The sequence below is a fragment of the Lemur catta genome, chromosome 1 (assembly GCF_020740605.2).
Source record: "Lemur catta isolate mLemCat1 chromosome 1, mLemCat1.pri, whole genome shotgun sequence".
Lineage (NCBI taxonomy): Eukaryota > Metazoa > Chordata > Mammalia > Primates > Lemuridae > Lemur > Lemur catta.
Genome location: NC_059128.1, coordinates 105471948 through 105489367, shown reverse-complemented (window position 1 = coordinate 105489367; position 17420 = coordinate 105471948). Strand labels below are relative to the sequence as shown.

Below are 17420 nucleotides of genomic sequence, written 5' to 3'. Positions count from 1 at the left end.
GGTCTACATATTATAATTCCATTTTTTGTAGTTTATTCCTTAGGCCCCAATCCAGGAGAAGAACCTCACATCATATCCACACTAAAATATTAACTCTTGGTTGGTTAACATCCACACAAACCAAGGCTGGGTACCTGAAATGCAGGCAGATCAAGAGCTGCAAAGCTGTTGAAGAAACGCAAACTCTGAATGGCCACTTGGATCGTGTTTTGGGTGTAACTCTCCTTGGGACTGGCAGTGCTGGGGTCCGAGATGGTACCGTGGAAGAGGACACAGTAGAGCATGTGCAGAACTCCAGCCAGGTCTGTGGCTTGAAGAGCAGCTGTCAGCCCTGTGGGATCCTGACGATTATTGTCAAATATGCAGTATGACCTGACAAAGAAACATTCAGTTCTTTGAGAGAAGTGTACTTAAAGGATGTTAGCATTTTTATAGGTCAAATGGAACAAGAGAAGCAGACCGTTAAAAACAAACCATGTGAGTTGTGTAATAAGGTAACAAGAAACCTCAAGGAATAAATGCAGCCTTCCCCACCACTGTGCCGTGGCTTCCCTTCTCTTCTGCTGGGAGAGGGGGCTGGGGAAGCAGGGGCAACGGAGCACTCTGCAGCCAGGGTGGGGCTGCCACCCACCCTCCCCACACTTTGCAGCCTCGGCAGCCCCACTTTGTGCAGTGCTTACATGTGGGCAGACTGGACAGTCTTACGAGAGCTTTTGGGACTCACAGGTCCAAAACACTGTAGCTTCCTTTCTGGATACACAAAAGGAATCTTCTTACGGGAAGCAGCTATCAGAAAAGCAAGAAGCCTCAAAAACCCAGTAATGTGTTGGTACACTGTGACAGGGAGACCCTTCAACAGCTTTTGGAGGCACTGTTCCAACACCTAGGAGCAATGGCAGGACAGGTTGTGGGGCCCAGAGTCTCAAGAACAAGCAAGTGCTGGATTATTAGGTCTATAACAAATCATCATGAAGTCAGCCTAGCAACTGTGGCAGGTAATATTATGAATGAGCATGAAGAGATAATGGCAGTGGCCAATGAATTCCTAAAATCAATAGTAAAACAGTAAGGGTTTGCTAAATCAACCAAATTCCTGAACTTGCATATACATGAAGCATCTAGTGACCAAGAGCAGGCAGTTATAGTATACATGGCTGCCAAGCATTCATTTCCTCTTTTTTTTTCCTAGAACCAGGACAGTGTGCTTCCGGTGGGGCCCCCCTCCTATTTACTCTGGCTCAGGGCTGCCCAGGGATAGGGTAAGGTGTGCATTTTATTTCTCTGGCTGTTCAGCATGATTCAGTGACAGCACACATCACAATCAGAGCAAATGGGATGGAAGGAGATGCTTGGCAAGAAGTCCTTTTTCCTCCACAGGGTTTGGATCTGGGAAGATGTAAGGTCTGGAGTGATGACAGCCACCTGCTCTAACCACTGTACGAACTCTCAGGTCCCTCAGTGACGTTGCAAGTGGGCCAGTGGCCTTTCTTCATAGGGCTCAGCTTCTCTCAGGAAGGGAAGCTACAAATTCCCACTCACTATCTTCCTTTAATCTGGTACGATCTACCCAATATTGAGCAGGAATGTGTTTATGTTTCTGGCATGGGATAACACCCTTTCCTAGTTTTTAACAACAGTTTTCAATTTTTTGCGGGGGGAGGGGTGTGTGTTGTTGTTTGCCATTCCTTTCAGTGGGAGCCTGGGATGGGAGAGAGGTGTTGAAGATCTATGCTTACCTCATTATTTCACCCAAAAGCACTCAAGAGATGCCACTAATTAAATAAGAATTGGGAGGTGCAGGAGGGCAAGTTTCTACTATCTTATCTAGTTTTCCCAATTCATAACTTATTTTTTCCAAAGGGATCATTTTATTCATTTTAATTTGCTAGTCGCATCAAAGTAGAGTTTTATTCATAACCATGGTAAACATTTATGTCCTGAATGTGTACTGTTTCTGATATTGCTAAGAATACGACCATGTGATATGACATCCTTATATACCTTGTTCTCTCCTCAAGAAAGAAGCACTCATAAAATACTGTCATCTCATTTGTATGGCAGGATCTGCTAAGTACATTCACATCTTTTACCTTATCTCATTCTTATTACAGTTTTTCATATTATAGTTGGTAGAGAAGGTATTACTTTTCTCATTGTACACATGAAGCAATTGAGACCTACAGAGATAAGGTAAGATGTTTTAGGTCATATAAATTTGTTAGTGACAAAAGCAGGGTACTACCCAGACCTTTTGACTTCTTTAAGGTTAGTGCTTTGTCCAAGGAGCAAAACATCCAACCAAACAGGAGGTGATCTCTTCTTTTCTCTCTATGCCTTCTCTTAAACCGAATTTTGTGATATCGAACACTGCTAAAGTATGCAGAGACTGTAATGCGATCTTGTATCATTGCGGAGAGACCTTTTTGTCTTATAGGACTCAATAAAAATAAAAGTTTAAGAAAAGATACTTATTTGCTTACAGGTACATCTGAACCTTTACATAAACTTCTGTTAGCTAATGTCAGTTGGTCCTTACTTCCTTCCATTAAAGCTGAAAGAGTTAGGGGTCAGACCCTGACTAGAGACGTGAGTAGAGATTAATGTGTCTGAGTTTATTACATAGGTTCCAAAAGGGGGCCTGTGTTTATTTAACACTGACTGCCTTTTAGAACCAATGACAAGTCAGAAGACATTTCTCCCTAAAGCTCATTTCTAATAGGCTTTTAGAACCTTGGGGATGAGTGACATCATTGCTGGTGACAACAGTTTTACTGCTCTGTGATTCAGAATGCTGCCTTGCCCCTAACTGCTTGTGTTACTTTTAAACTATCAGTACATTCTAATGCAGATTTTTAGGAATATAGCTTTATCATTTAAAATGCTTCGTAATACTTCATCTTTCTGAGCATTTATTAAATGACATGAATTCATTCTCTTCTAAGGAACAAATGCAAAAAATCTAAAAGAAACAAAAAAAAAGTAAGTGAAGGTCAACAGAACAGCTTCTCCCCTCATCATTGTTTAGGAAAACACTAATAGATTTAATAGATTATCTGACAGATTATAAAACAATACGGCCCACTCTTTTGCAAATATTCTCCTAATGAAATCAAAATGTTGACCGAGGAAAATAAACTAAGTAAGCATTCAAGAACTCAGATGTGGAAACGGTTCAAAATGCATATATTAAATAATACTGCTTCATGGAAAAGACCATTCACTTTAAAGTGAACCCAAACAGTATACCGGGGGTAGAGGAGAGAGGGTTTGTCTGCTGCAGTTGGCTTCCTCAGGACTAATGTAGACCTGAAGAGACTTTAGAGAATGTTTACTTATGAGTTAGCCTGAAGTATAGATAATTTGTCCATGAACAGGCCACTGGCTCCTGTTGGTCTTAACTGTCAGTTATAATCACTTTAAGCCTAAATGTTTATAATAAAAAAGTAAAAGGCCTTATTCATATCAGGCATGGGTTATAAAGTTTTCTTTAAAAATACAGGGAAGATGTGAAAAATCAGATTTTTTGTATACTATACCCTGAGATCTTCTTAAGTTTACCAGATTTTAAGGTGTTTTTGTAGAATTCTGCTTAAATAATACTTTAGAAAGGGGTTCCCCAACCACCTTCTATAAAGTAGCATCACATATGCCCCTATTTCTTCATTTCCTTGTGATGTCCTCTTCTCCCTTGGTTTGTGCAGGAAGACATAAGAAACAAACCAAGGTTTAGTGGGACTCCACTGCACTGTGTAACTACTCTGGAAGTACTGCGTCCAGCACTGGGTGCCGCACCAATTCAGGACACTGATGTATCAGAAAGTTCCCAAGGAAAGTGATTTGTGTGGTAAAAGCATCTGGAAACAATGTTACCTGAGGAACATTTGAAGGAATTGGGAAATTTAGTTCACAACTTGAGGACATGTCGAAGGCTATCTTCAAACTGAAGAAGTATTTCATTTGCTATTTGTGATCCCAGGGTAGAGACATTACCAGGAAGCAGATAATAGATAAACCCATAGAAATTTTTCTGATAATTAGAACTCCCAAAAGTGAAATGGGCTGTTTGGTGAGGTATTATTAACATATCCTTCCTCGTCCTGGAAGAGGTGGAGGATCGCACCCACTGAAGTGGCAGAGGGTACCCAAAACTCAGCTGGGCATGAGACTGGATGTTGTCTAAGATTCTGTTCAATTCTGAGAAGTTGTAATAGATGTAAATCTACTTTGAAGGTTATAGTCTCTCTCTTTCTCTCTCTCTCTCACACACACACACTCCACACACACACAGAGCACACCGCCCTCTCCCCCACTGCAAACCTTTGTCATTAATATATATACAGTAGCTGTAGCAAATGGGTTGTTTAATGCAGATTTATTAATAATTTGGCGCTGTTGAAGGAAATTTCCCTGTTGAAGGACATGGGGATGCCAGTGGAGTGGTGGGAGCAAGAGAAAAGTCAAGGCGGATACGTGTATGTGTAAGCACTATAAGACAGTCGGGACATTTGGTTAGAGAAGAGGCAAATCACAGGGACAATTAAAAAGTGAGAACACGAGACAGGCCCAGATTCCTGGGAAAATTCCCAATTACTTGATTATGGATTTCAGTTGAATTCAAAGAGGAATTTTTGAGAGGGAACCTTCCTGAGAAGGGAAGTGACAGAGGATGAGATCAGCATGGACGGTCTTGCTGTTTGGGATCAACACCCTGGAGGAGGCTGGAGAAAGAGCGAGAGCGAGAAGACACAGTGGGAATGGCAGGTGAGGCCACTGAGAAGAAACTCTGGGCTCTGGCAACGTTCTGAATGGAGACCCAGGACAGTGGGGGAGGAAACAGGTGACAGGCTCAGGACAGGCTTGGGAAAACTAAGGCGGAATGGATGACAGGGTGAGGAGGGGCCTACGAGGGGAGAAGCAGGCAGCTCTGGGGTACTGACAATAGGACATGCTCCCAGATCTTGGAACTGCAGGCTAGGCTTGTCCAACACCACCTCTCAGATGGGACACTTCTCCCCTTTCTATTCGGTTTTCTCATACTGTGAACAGCAAAGGGCCCTGTGCTGACATACTGGTTTTCGCTAGTCTAATTGATACTTTGGGCCTCTCTTACCTTTAGGGTTTGGAAGTTAGGCTGAAGGGGCTCTGCCAGAGGCTGCGCTGTGTTGTCAAGTAAAGGAAATTGCTTCTTCTGAGTGAGTGACTGGGAGAAAAAAAGTGTCATATCAGGGGCTACATGATGACTCTAGTACCCTCCTAAATGATCTTTCTGGCTACATCCTTGCCTCTCTAATCTATTCTTCACAAACATGCTCTGTTTACCTTTTAAGCCACTCTTCCGTTCAAAGTCATCCAATGGCATCCCATCACACTTAGAGTAGAACTCAGATTTCTAATCTTCCTGTCCTCACTTCCTGGCCCTTCTCTGACTTCATCTCCTACCACTGTCTTTCTTAAGCCTCACTTTCCAGTACATCACCTTCGGTTTCTAGAACATACCGACTTAAGGACCTTGCCATTCCTCTCAGCTAGAACACCCCTCCCTTGGGTCTCTCCATGGCTGGCTCCTTCTCAGCCTCAGTGTCCTCTCCCCAGAGCGGCTTTCCCTGACCACTCCATCCACAGAACCCCATTGTATCACCACGCTTTATTTTCTCACGTCACTTGGTACTAGCTAAAATGATCTTATTTGTTTATTGGTTTATTGTTTTTATTCTCCTGTTAAACTATAAGCTCCATAAGAGTCTTATCTTGTTCACCAATCAAGCCTCAAAGCCTTGGCAAGTGTCTGGCATACAGCACATGCTTAAAAAAGTGATGAGTAAATATTTGCCAAACAAATGGAAGGAAGTAAGGGAGAATTGATCTTAGCAAGGCATGCCAAAGAAATGAGGGCCTTGAATGTCTCCTTCTTAGAGAAAGAAGAACATGAGATGTGGATAGCCCTTTCTCCTGTGTTCAGAATAGGCCCAGGAAATGGGGTCCTGGCATAGGTCAATGGTGCACACTGGCATTTGCTAGCACTGCCAATTAACAGCTATTCCCTGAATTCTCATTTTGTTTTGTTTCAGGTGATAGGTGCCTGAAGGGGAGCTGCTAGGATAGTTAGTTTCTATCCCTAGGGAAATCTTTTAAAAACTATGTACATGGGGCAGGAGAAGTAATGAACGGGAAATGTTAGGTAGATAGTGAGGGATTCAGGTCTCCTAGGGAGAAAGTGGGTGCTGTTGCCCCCACCTTGGTCTTGCCCAACCCTAATTTTCCATACCCGGGGGAGGAGGAAATACTCTATGAATCTGCCAATCAGAAGTTGGCACACCAGCTGCAAAAGAATGCAGAGGACTCTCTGGTCCATGGGCCAAGCCACACGGTTACCATAAAGTCTGGAAAGTGACCTAGAACCCACATGTGTAGTTAAGGCTCAGGTTGTGTAACTCCCAACTATTTAATCAAAGTGGTTCGAAGATGACTTCTGAACCACAAGGGAGGTCCCTATCTGGACACTATAAAATAAGATGCCGACCACAGCCAAGCTCTCTCTCTTTGCCCTTCCTTTTGCCTGCCCTGCTGCGACAATGGGTCTGGTCGTCATCCATGGCATATGTACCATGCTCTGTAAACCTATAACTTGCTCTTGCCCTATAATCAATATCTTTCTCTCCTCAATAAACCTGATTTTCGTGCTTGCCTAACTTTGGCGTGTCTGGTCATTCTTCCACCATGGGCGCGCCAAGAACCCACGGTTTTAGACTGAAACGTAGCAGAAATAGACAAGTATCAAGAAAGAGGTATAAATAATATGTTCCATCTCACATTTCTGAGGCAAACCTCACTTTGTCTGAATCAGATGGGGCCGGATTGGATTCTGGGAAAGAGAAGTCAAAGATGACTAAGGTTTGGGTCTTGAATCTGGTCAGATGACCGGAATCCTGAGCAGAACAAGGTAGTCAGGAAGAGCAGCCAACTTGGGAGAAAGCCAGTGAGCTCAGGATCTGAATATGATTTCCAAGTTCCTGGTAGGAATTCCAAGTGGAAATGTCTATCAGGGCCTTGTTAGGAATATGGTTTGTGCCTTAATCTTACTTGCTGTGGCTTGATTTACTTTTTCCTACCTATTTTATTTTCTTTTGTACTTTTATCATTTTTTTAAAGAATGAAAATGTATATACTTCTGTAAGCTGTCGCAAATCTTTTGGGAACAAGGTAGGATCTAACAAATCAACATATATATGAAAAAGAGCACCTTGGGCGAGAGGTCAGAGTGACAGATGTGTTAGCCTTCATTTGCCCCTGCCTTGTCCAACCCTGTGAGGGAAGAATTATCAAATTCACTTTTTTATGTGGGCAAATAGGCTTTGAAAAGCTAAAGGAACTTGCCACACGTCATAAAATGGGGAGAGCAGAAACTGAACTCACATCTTTCTGACTCCCCGTAACCTGTGCTCTTCAACATAACCCTACATGTGGATTTTCCTTTTGGGATCCTACCCTCCTCAAACTCCTAGGGCCAATGGGAGTCCAACCGCAACTGTGTCCTGGCCATATTCTGCTGCCCTAAGCCTAGTGAGCCTGTACGAGTACTGATGGTCTTCCTACATCATCCGCTATCCCTTACGAGAATGGCAAGGCAGTGCAGGCTGCCCCTAAACTCTGGTCCTGTGGGCCATTCTCTGGCATAACGCCTAGCACATGGTGAGCACTTGATTTGAACTGCACCAATGAAGTACTCATTTTTCTGTCCCTTTGTGTCAACTAGCACTTTCTGTCAGCTGGTATGGATCTTTCAGCAGTCTTTATACTAGCACTTGCCCAGTTGTGAATACAGAGACAGCGCAGAAGTTCCTCCTTCTGGATTCCTCTCACTGTCCCGATCTGGAGGATAGGGACAGTCGCTCCTTTGTCAGACCACTCCCTGGACAGTGCGAGCAGGACTGCTGAATGCTTGTGGGGAGATAGCCCACATGCAACACTTAGCCCAGGACACACAAAAGGTTCTCAGCAAATGTTACTTACCTTAATTCTACTTGCCTAGTTCTATTATGTTCTCTTCATTGCCTATCTCCCAATACCAGCAAGCCTTTTGTTCAAGGACAGTGACTAATGACAACAAAAGATTTAGGAGTAGGCTGACAGTACCCAACAAGAGACTGCAGAGAGAATGGAAGACAGCTGAGAACAGGAGACTGGGCACTCTTTTTAGGGGAGGTTGAAAAGTGGCAGACTATATTTTTAAAACATAACCACAGCAATATTTCTGGTCCCACATGCTCTTCTAGAACCTTCATATTCCTCATCAAGAGGCAAAGTCTACTTCTCCTCTCTTTGAAGTTATGTGGGACTTCATGACTTGTGAATAGAGTGCAGTGCAAATAATGCTGTGTGACTTCTGAGGCTAAGTCATAAAACATGGTAAGTTTCCACCTGCTCTGTCACTGCCAGGATGGCTATTCTTGGAACCCTGCCACCATGCTGTGAGGAAGCCCAAAGTAACCCATGAAGACACCCCATATCAAAAGGCTCCTGGCCAGCAGTAAGCAGCAACTATAGACATGTGTGAACAAGCACTCAGATGACTCCAACCTCCAGCCTTCAAGTCTTCTAAATAAGGCCCAGACATTACAGAACAAAGATAACCCATCCTCTCTGTACCTTGACAGAACCCCTGACCCACAGAATCTATGAGATTAATAGATGGTTGTTTTATGCCATTAAGTTTTAGGGCAATTTGGCCAGGCGTGGTGGCTCACGCCTGTAATCCTAGCACTCTGGGAGGCTGAGGCGGGAGGATTGCTTGTGCTCAAGAGTTCGAGACCAGTCTGAGCAAGAGCGAGAAATAGAAAAAGTAGCCAGGTGTGATGGTGTGACCCTGTAGTCTCAGCGACTCGGGAGGCTGAGGCAGAGGATTGCTTGAGCCCAGGAGTTTGAAGTTGCTGTGAGCTAGGCTGACGCCATGGCACTCCAGCCTGGGCGATAGAGCAAGATTCTGTCTCAAAAAAAAAAAAGTTTTAGTGTAATTTGTTACACAGACATAGTAACTGGAAAAAAAGAAAAGGAAAATATGAGGTAGGGTGAGACTAGGGGAGATTCAGGGAGAAGAGTGGGTTTATATTAGTCTGTATGTTGCCAAGGAGCAAGTAGACCTATACTAATCGGCGGTAGCAGTAGGGAGATAGATTTTAGCTTGGTGTAAGGAGAGACTTTTAAGCATCAAAACTTATCAGTAACAGAACAGGCTCCTTTGTAAGTAACAAGTGTCCTGTCACTGGAGACATTTAAATAGAGATTGGCAGAGTATTGAAAAGATGCAAACCTGAATGAAAGACTGGCTAGGTGACTTTAAGTTTCCTTTCAGTCAACAGAAGGAGACAGCAGATTACATCTGGGGTACAAGGAGGAGAGATGAGACAGAGATGATGAAGTTAGAGCTTGATGCCTGAGGAGACGGGTGATACATACAAAAAGAGGATCTTTAAGAGGACTTTTCAAGACATTCTTCTTTCCATTCCTGTTGTCTCTGGCCTAGACAACTGGTACCAGCCCCTCACTTTCTGCCTCCTCTCTAACACACTCTTCATGTGATACCTGGCTAATACTCCCAAAATATGGTACTTGGGAGGCCCAATTCCCTGCTCAAAGGGATTTAATGACACTATTGCCAACACCACATCTCAGCAAATCTTTTATGTAGTTCACAAAGTCTTTTTACATTTACTGTCTCATTTGAACCTCATAATAATCTGGGAGACATTAAAATTACCACCATATACATCTCAATTTCAGCTAAAGTACTCTATCCATCCTTCATATTTTTCTGCTTTGATGTCTTTGCTTATGCTATTTTCTTGGTTCACCTTTTTCTCAACTCTAAATGTTCCCATCCTTTCCATCTTTCAAGGCCCAAGTTAAATTTTAGCTGTTCCGGAAAACAGCAAATCCCTACAAACAACGAAGAGTGATCTCTCCCTTCTCTGAACTCCATCAAGGATGAAGATGATAATAGTAGCCGACATTTGTTAAGCATTTATTATGCACCAGGCAGCATGCTAAGTGCTTTTGATACTTCTATCCTCTTTATCACTCTCTGCCTTGTGCCACGAATATCTGTATATGCATCTTCCTTCCCCTACTAGCTTACAAGGTCCTTGAGAACACAATTGATGTCTGAGTCATTTCTGCTTTCCCCCAAGCCTAGCACAGGGCCTGGCACAGAGCAAGTGCTACATAAATATTTGTTCAGTGAATGAATGAACAGGCAGGCAGGCAGGCAGAGTTAAAGTTTACCTTTGCTTGAACAAATGGTTTTCAAGCATCCTAAAACACTTGAGAAGCACTCATTTATAACGGCATAATTAATGGGCTAAATCACAAATCATTCTTATCTTTTCATGGCACAGGTTTCCAGGACTTTGGCTAGAACACATTTTGTTAGTGTAGTTTATGGGCGTGAAAATGAAAAACACAAATACATAAAACAACAAACTTCTTTTTGTGTAAAAATATTCTAGAATTCAGAATAGTCTTCTCCAACCAGTCAGAATGAGTCAGGTTTTACAAACTCCTCTCTTCAGTGTAGTTGTAAGGATTGTAAATGCTTTTACTGTGGGTCCACTGCCTCCCAGCCCTCTTGCCATTGTTCTAGCACAGTTATGAATACAGTAAATGACTGCTGACTAAGTTAATGGGCTGTGTTGGTTGCAATTTATAATCACTCATTACTGTTCTGATCCCATTAGTTGTGCTAAGGAGTAGGCACCTTAAGGGGAACTCAATAAGCCTCATCCTATTACGGCAGTTGAGTTGCTGCCCTGAGATTTGAAAACCATCCTTTTCTCTTTACTTTTTGTAGGATCAAGAACAGAAAACTGATAATAGTAAAGGCCAAAGAAATAGGCATTTCTGAAAGTCCTATTACAAACTGTTGCATTTTGCTTAAGTGATTAAGAATTACAGTTTGTGAACAATTCCCATATATAAAATTCTGGAGCAGTCCTAACATAAAAATCAATCTTTTCACCAGAGGATCACAATTTCAATTTTTACTTAAAGAAATACAAGTTCATTGTTCAAAACCTAGCCTGGTACAAAAGTCATTGGCTGGCTCTTTTCTCCCCTGCGCTGAAGCAAAGATTAACAGCACAAATTCTGACACCCAAATTGTCTTTCGGAAAACCCAGGTAAAAATTAGAAGATTAAGTGCACAAAAGGAAAGCAGAGCAAAGGCAGGCCTGCATAATCACCATCACAAAGGCCAGGCCACCGGCAGACTGCAGAGTGTTTACTCAGAGTCTCATGCTATCAATTAGTCTGCTTAATTATCTCAGGGTCTGCCAGTACGATGCAATTTTTGAAGGCCTCTCTGGCTCCTCTTTCTCTTTCGTTCCTGCTAGTCACAAAAGGGCTTTGAGGACAAGCCTTCTTTGACTCTCTGGCTGGGGCTGGCTTCTGGTAGCCAAAATAGGCATTATGTGAATTACTCCAATAAAGCAAAAACCATGCTACCTTTCTTCTTAGACACGGCTGTGACCCAGAGCAGAACTCTATTTAATACATATAACAAAATGCTTGAGCAGGTCACTGTAGTTTATAGTTTAGAAATCTAATTTCCATGAAGAAATGGGAAGCAGTATGAAACGATCTGTAAATGTCGGAGGTAAACAAATCTGGAGAGGTAGAACAAACTCCCTATATTCCTGTGGTCTGGTGGTGTCCAGGGAATGCTGGGAGACTGAAGGATGAGAATTCCTAGGTAAATTAAGCCAAGAACAGCTTGGACCTTTTTTCTAAAACAATCTTGTTTTCTTTTTTTAAACAAGTCCTACTAATAGAAATTTGCTGAGCAACTGAAGTTTGAGAAGGAAATTATATTGGGGAAAAATGGATTAAGAGTTGTTAAAAACAACCAAGAGCAAATCATTGATTTATTTAAAATCCATATATTTATACAGAAACAATTATAGTTCATATATAGTATATAAAATAAATATAAAATTTTGTTTTAAATTTTTATATGAAATTTACTACATGTATAAGATAGATCTGCTTAAGGATTATCCAACTAGACCAAAGTCCATACACATATGTATATGATAATCCTATATGAGCTACGATAATATTTCCACTGTGAAAAACTGCTTACATGCCCTAATTTGGAGACTTTACTGTCTATCACTCAAAATTTTCAGAAACCTGGGGTCACTCCAGATCCTTCTCTCCCTTTCACCTCCCACATCATCAAGCCCTATGTTACCTCCCCTACATTTATTCCACTTCCTCTTAATGTATTTGCTCCCCTCTGTTTGCCTTGACGCTACAGATCTCAGCATTTCTCATTTGGATCATGCAAGAGCCTTGTAATAATCCGTCTGCCTCCAGGCATGTGCCACTCCAGTCATCTCTACACTTTTCAGGAGTGATGGTTCTACAGCAGAAATTTGATCCTGTTACTCCCTCTTCAACGACTTCAGTGGCCATCCATAGCGCCAGTCTAGCTCTTTCATCCGTTTGAGGCTCCGGATAACTAACATTTATGGAGCTCGTTTAATACCTCATCTCCTGCCACTCTCTACAGTAACCCTACTGCACATCAAACTGAACGTGATACGAAGTCTTGTGTGTCCCTATCTTGGTTTGGGTTGCCCCAAAGCGATCCTGAAACAACATCATGGATGCAGACTATTTGTGAGGAAGTAGAGCGGGGAGACGGGGAGGAGAAAAGCGGATGAAGGATGTGTTAATGAACACGGTACTGCGGGGGCTCTCTGAGAGACTACAGAGCACACCTCAGAATTGTCCCACCAAGGGTTAGGAAAGCTGGGGTATTTTCCCCCAATTTATTATTTGAGGTTCAGTCCTGGAGGTATTAACTCCCTTGTACTCTGGCAAATAGTTCCTTGTCCAGAGAATATCCTTAGGTAGAGAAATACAGGAAGCCATTGACAGGTGACCTCCAGGTGACCCAAAGGCATCACTAACATCTGTTACCCCATACAATGCATACATTACACCCCTTTTCTCAACTGAATTTTTCCCTCCACTTGTCCTGGATCCTTTTAATTCTGCCTCTTGAAGCCTTTTTTGACCTCCCCTGGGAGTGCCTCACTTCCTCTGCTGTGCACGCTCTCTTCTGCTGTAGCTATCATGTTGTCACTGTTACAAGTCTGACCCCACACGAGACTCTGGGCTCCCTGAGGGCAGCGTCTTCCGTCCTTAGCTTGGCGTCTGGCATCAGGCAGATGCTCAGAGAGTGTCTTCAGGACAAGAGCATGACTGTGTGTGTTGAAGAAAAGAGGGCCCTGTTTTCTATGTATGTATTATAACAGAAAATTTTCAAAGAAATGAAATTTGTGTTCCTATATTTTGGATAATATAAAGTGTAGGAACACCAAGCTAGAAATCTTGGGTCCTAATTCAAGTCCATTGCTTTCCCTATAAAAATGAGTGACTGTGAATGACCTTTAGGTTTCTTTCAAGTTCCACAGATTTCAAGTGACTGAATCTGCGTGTAAATGAAAGCTGAAGTCCACAAACTGTACAACAACCACATGTAGAAATACCTATATTTGTGACAAATTTCACGGATTCAAGAAAAAAAGTATAGTTGATGCAAATTGGAGATACTGGCAGGTTTGTAATGCTGTGTATACAAAAAGAGCCAGGACCAAAAGGGTCTCCTGAGTGAGCGGATACCTCCAGCGAGGGGCCTGGCCATCGCATGGGAACTAGGTAGGCAGAACGATGGCTTCCAAGCTGGCACGTGCCACTGCACCAGACAGAGCTCTGTTACTGTTGCCAGCCTCTGTGTAGTATGGTGCCACCTGATCCTACTTAGGTCACAGACTCACAAACAGTCACTTCCTGAGTTCTCATGTAACCCCTGGAAGGAAGGCTTTGTCTGCATTTCTTTTTTTTTTTGAGACAGAGTCTCACTTTGTTGCCTAGGCTAGAGTGAGTGCCGTGGCGTCAGCCTAGCTCATAGCAACCTCAAACTCGGGCTCAAGCGATCCTCCTGCCTCAGCCTCCCGAGTAGCTGGGACTACAGGCATGCGCCACCATGCCCGGCTAATTTTTTCTATATACATTTTAAGTTGTCCAGCTAACTTCTTTCTATTTTTAGTAGAGATGGGGTCTCGCTCTTGCTCAGGCTGGTCTCGAACTCCTGACCTTGAGCGATCCACCCGCCTCGGCCTCCCAGGGTGCTAGGATTACAGGTGTGAGCCACTGCGTCCGGCCTGCATTTCTTGATGGGAACAGACAAACTTGGAACACTGAATACAGGCCATGCTTGGCTTACCTGACATCTCAGTCTTAATCTTACCAGAAATGTGACTGATGGTGAGGGATTGGGTAAGAGTAAGGAAGAATTAGGGGGGTTTAGGGATCCTATGTATAACAAACTAAAAAATGTTAAGGATGTTTATTTTAGAAAACAAATTCCTTTTTTTTTTTTTAAGCCAGAGTCTTGCTCTGTTGCCCTGGCTAGAGTGCAGTGGCATCATCATAGTGCCACCATGCCTGGCAAATTTTTCTATTTTTAGTAGAGACAGGATCTTGTTCTTGCTCAGGCTGGTCTCGAACTCCTGAGCTCAAGTGATCCTCCCGCCTTGGCCTCCCAGAGAGCTAGCTAGGATTATAGGTGTGAGCCACCACGCCTGGCTCCTCTCTTAAAATGTTCCAAATGTAGTCACTGGTATTCTGTGTACATTGAATATATATACATAATACTTCTTTAAGAAGCTAGACTTTAGAAGTTTCAAATAATTAGTTTTCTTCTAGAAAAATCCCTAAAAAATAAATAATACATATAAGTGCTGTTTAGAATTTAATTGTAGGAAAATTATTTTACTGAACATCCTCGATAGGCCCCCTATGTCATATGCCTTTCAGAAACACCGAGTCACTACTGTAAATGATTCTGATTTGGTGGGGAGGAGAGAAAGAAAAGAACACATGGGGGTTCCCCTGTCTTTCCCAGAGAATTATTATTTTTGATGACAGTGCACAGGGTGCGATGGGGTGGGGTGGGGGGACGTGGGGGTCTAATTAGCCCAATCAGGCCAGTAGCAGTCCCTGGCACACTGGTTTTAACCATGCCCATGGGTCATGCGTGACTTCAGGGAGCTACTGTATTTGGATTGCTCTCTTCCATTATTCGTGGAAGTACTTTGGAAGACAGGACAGAGGGAAAATAAATGAACCTAGAAGACTATAACTGAAAGCACGTGAACGATAGTCATGAGCACTGTGAGGCTGTATTGTGTCGTGCTGGGAGCCTGGCTTGATCTGGTCTAGCTTTGTCACTGATTCGCTGACTCAAGGAGAGTCATTTGAGTCCTTTGGGTCTCAGGAAAAGAAGGACTGAATGACTTCTTAGGTGTCTTCCAGCAGGGATAGTCAGGTTTATGACACTAACAGGAAGTATAGACTCTGGCAGGAACATGTGGCCGAGGAAAAGAGAAATAGAACATACATCTCAATATGGAAAGCCAATGACAGAGTAAGAACAAAGAGGAAAGGGGGCCAAGATGACCACTTGCATCCTTATGAAATGACCCTATGATGGGCAAAATTCAAGAGATGTTCCGAAAGTTGAGTTTAGGCTGAGACTGAGTAAAGGCCTTACCTTCCGGTGACAGCCAAGCACAGCGTGCACATTCCGTGTAAGAGTCTTGTGGCATGCTGCAGAAACACGGCCATCTTGGGATTCTCGTCCACTGGGCCTTGCACTGAGAGGAAGCAGGCACACAGTTTGTCGATCAGACCTATGTTCACCACGTAGCTAGATGCAGGGGAGAAATATATGTCATCAGTCTGCATAGACCTCAACATTTTCACCTTCAATGATAAATGTTACCATACATGGGCCTGGACCCCCTCAACACAGGTTTAAGTAAAGCATCTCAAGTAATAATTTCCTTAGATTTAGTCCTGAATAATCAACTATTTCTGTAAGAATTTTTTTTCTCTCTTCTCTCTCTTAGTTATTCTGATATTGCATTTCAAGAAAATGAATAAAAATGATTATTCGATCATTTTTACTGGTCCAAGAGTCTGACAATAGATGAAGTGATTTATAATGACCTTTATGCTCTTAAAAAACAGTTAGGTAGAATGAACAATATTTGCTAGCACAGCAAAGTGACTATCATCAACAATAAGTTAGGATATACTTTAAAATAACTAAAAGAGTGGAACTGGAATGTTCCTAATACAACGAAATGATAAATACCTGAGGTGATGACTACCTCAATTACCCTGATTTGATTAATTCACATTGTATGCCTGTATCTAAACATCACATGTACCCTATAAAGATATACAACTATTAATATTATGTACTCATAATAAAGAATAAAAAAATACCAGGGAGCCCAAACTCACGAGAATGCAAGGAATTAGAAGATATAGTACAATGATTCAACCCAGGCCCTCTTTTAACAACTAAACTGTTAACACCAACTGTAGGTTCTCCATTTTTTAAAAACCCCATCACCATTAAGAGCATAACAAATAGTGAGAATCTAATTGCTTTCTGTTATGAAAAGTACCAGTCCTGAGGGTTGACAATAAACAACATTTAAGAGATCACTTTCATCTTTTTAATACCATAAACAGTTTTTTAGAGCTGTTTATTAAACTGGGCTGACAATAGTAACTCTTTTATTAGTCCACAAAGCAGCAATCATTGAAAAGAATATTTTAAGACTATAAAGGACCCTGTGGATAAATCTACCTTAGCTTAGAGATTTTACGCAGATTCAATGCTACTGCATTTACATGTATAAGAAGGGTAAGACTGCAAATACAGCAGTTCTGCAAATCAACACATTAACATTCGGAGACATGTACAAAGCAATTGAGATTTCTGTTTGTAAGTGTACTGTAATTCCCAACACTATTCATTTACCAACACATCTTTTTGTAAAAGGAAGGAGAATCTCATGAATAATTCACGTTTGGAGTCATCTCCAAGTTTACTACTGAGAAGGTGCAAAATAATGCCCCGTTTCTCCTTTTACATTAGGAAATGTGTCTACCCGGGCTATTGAACACTTCCTACAGTTTTGAAATTGGAAAGTATGAAATGTGACCACCAGCCCTCATCTCTTTTAGTGAAGGAAATGGGTAGATTGATACATGTACACACTGAGGATCTTCTTATAATCTGATTTAATAGAATTAGACTTCTAAAAATTGGCTTTTATATTTGCATAGAACTTTTCAATTAAAAAAGTGTTTTTACCTTAATTATCCCAATGAATTATCCCAAGAACACCATGAGGGAGCAGACTGTGAAAGCTTTGGTTTTTGTCTTCCCAGATCATTCTTCTCTCCTATTCCATGTGGTCGGGGGGGGGGGGGGGGGGGGGGGGGGGATGCCAAATATAGTACCGTCCTGCTAAAGCAGGAGTGAGCATCTGCTCCAG

At 42.2% G+C, this 17420-nt stretch overlaps 1 protein-coding gene across 6 annotated transcripts in view; it reads right to left on the bottom strand.

Moving 5' to 3' along the window:
• The window catches only part of SCAPER (S-phase cyclin A associated protein in the ER), a 439517-nt gene that overhangs the window by 34360 nt on the left and 387737 nt on the right, over nt 1-17420 (bottom strand). For all 6 annotated transcript variants that reach the window (XM_045541852.1, XM_045541833.1, XM_045541866.1 and 3 more), the window contains 2 exons: nt 15617-15772; nt 135-372 (listed from right to left, as the gene is read on the bottom strand). In XM_045541852.1, coding sequence (XP_045397808.1) covers nt 135-372; nt 15617-15772 — 394 coding nt within the window. The remainder of the gene's footprint in view (nt 1-134; nt 373-15616; nt 15773-17420) is intronic.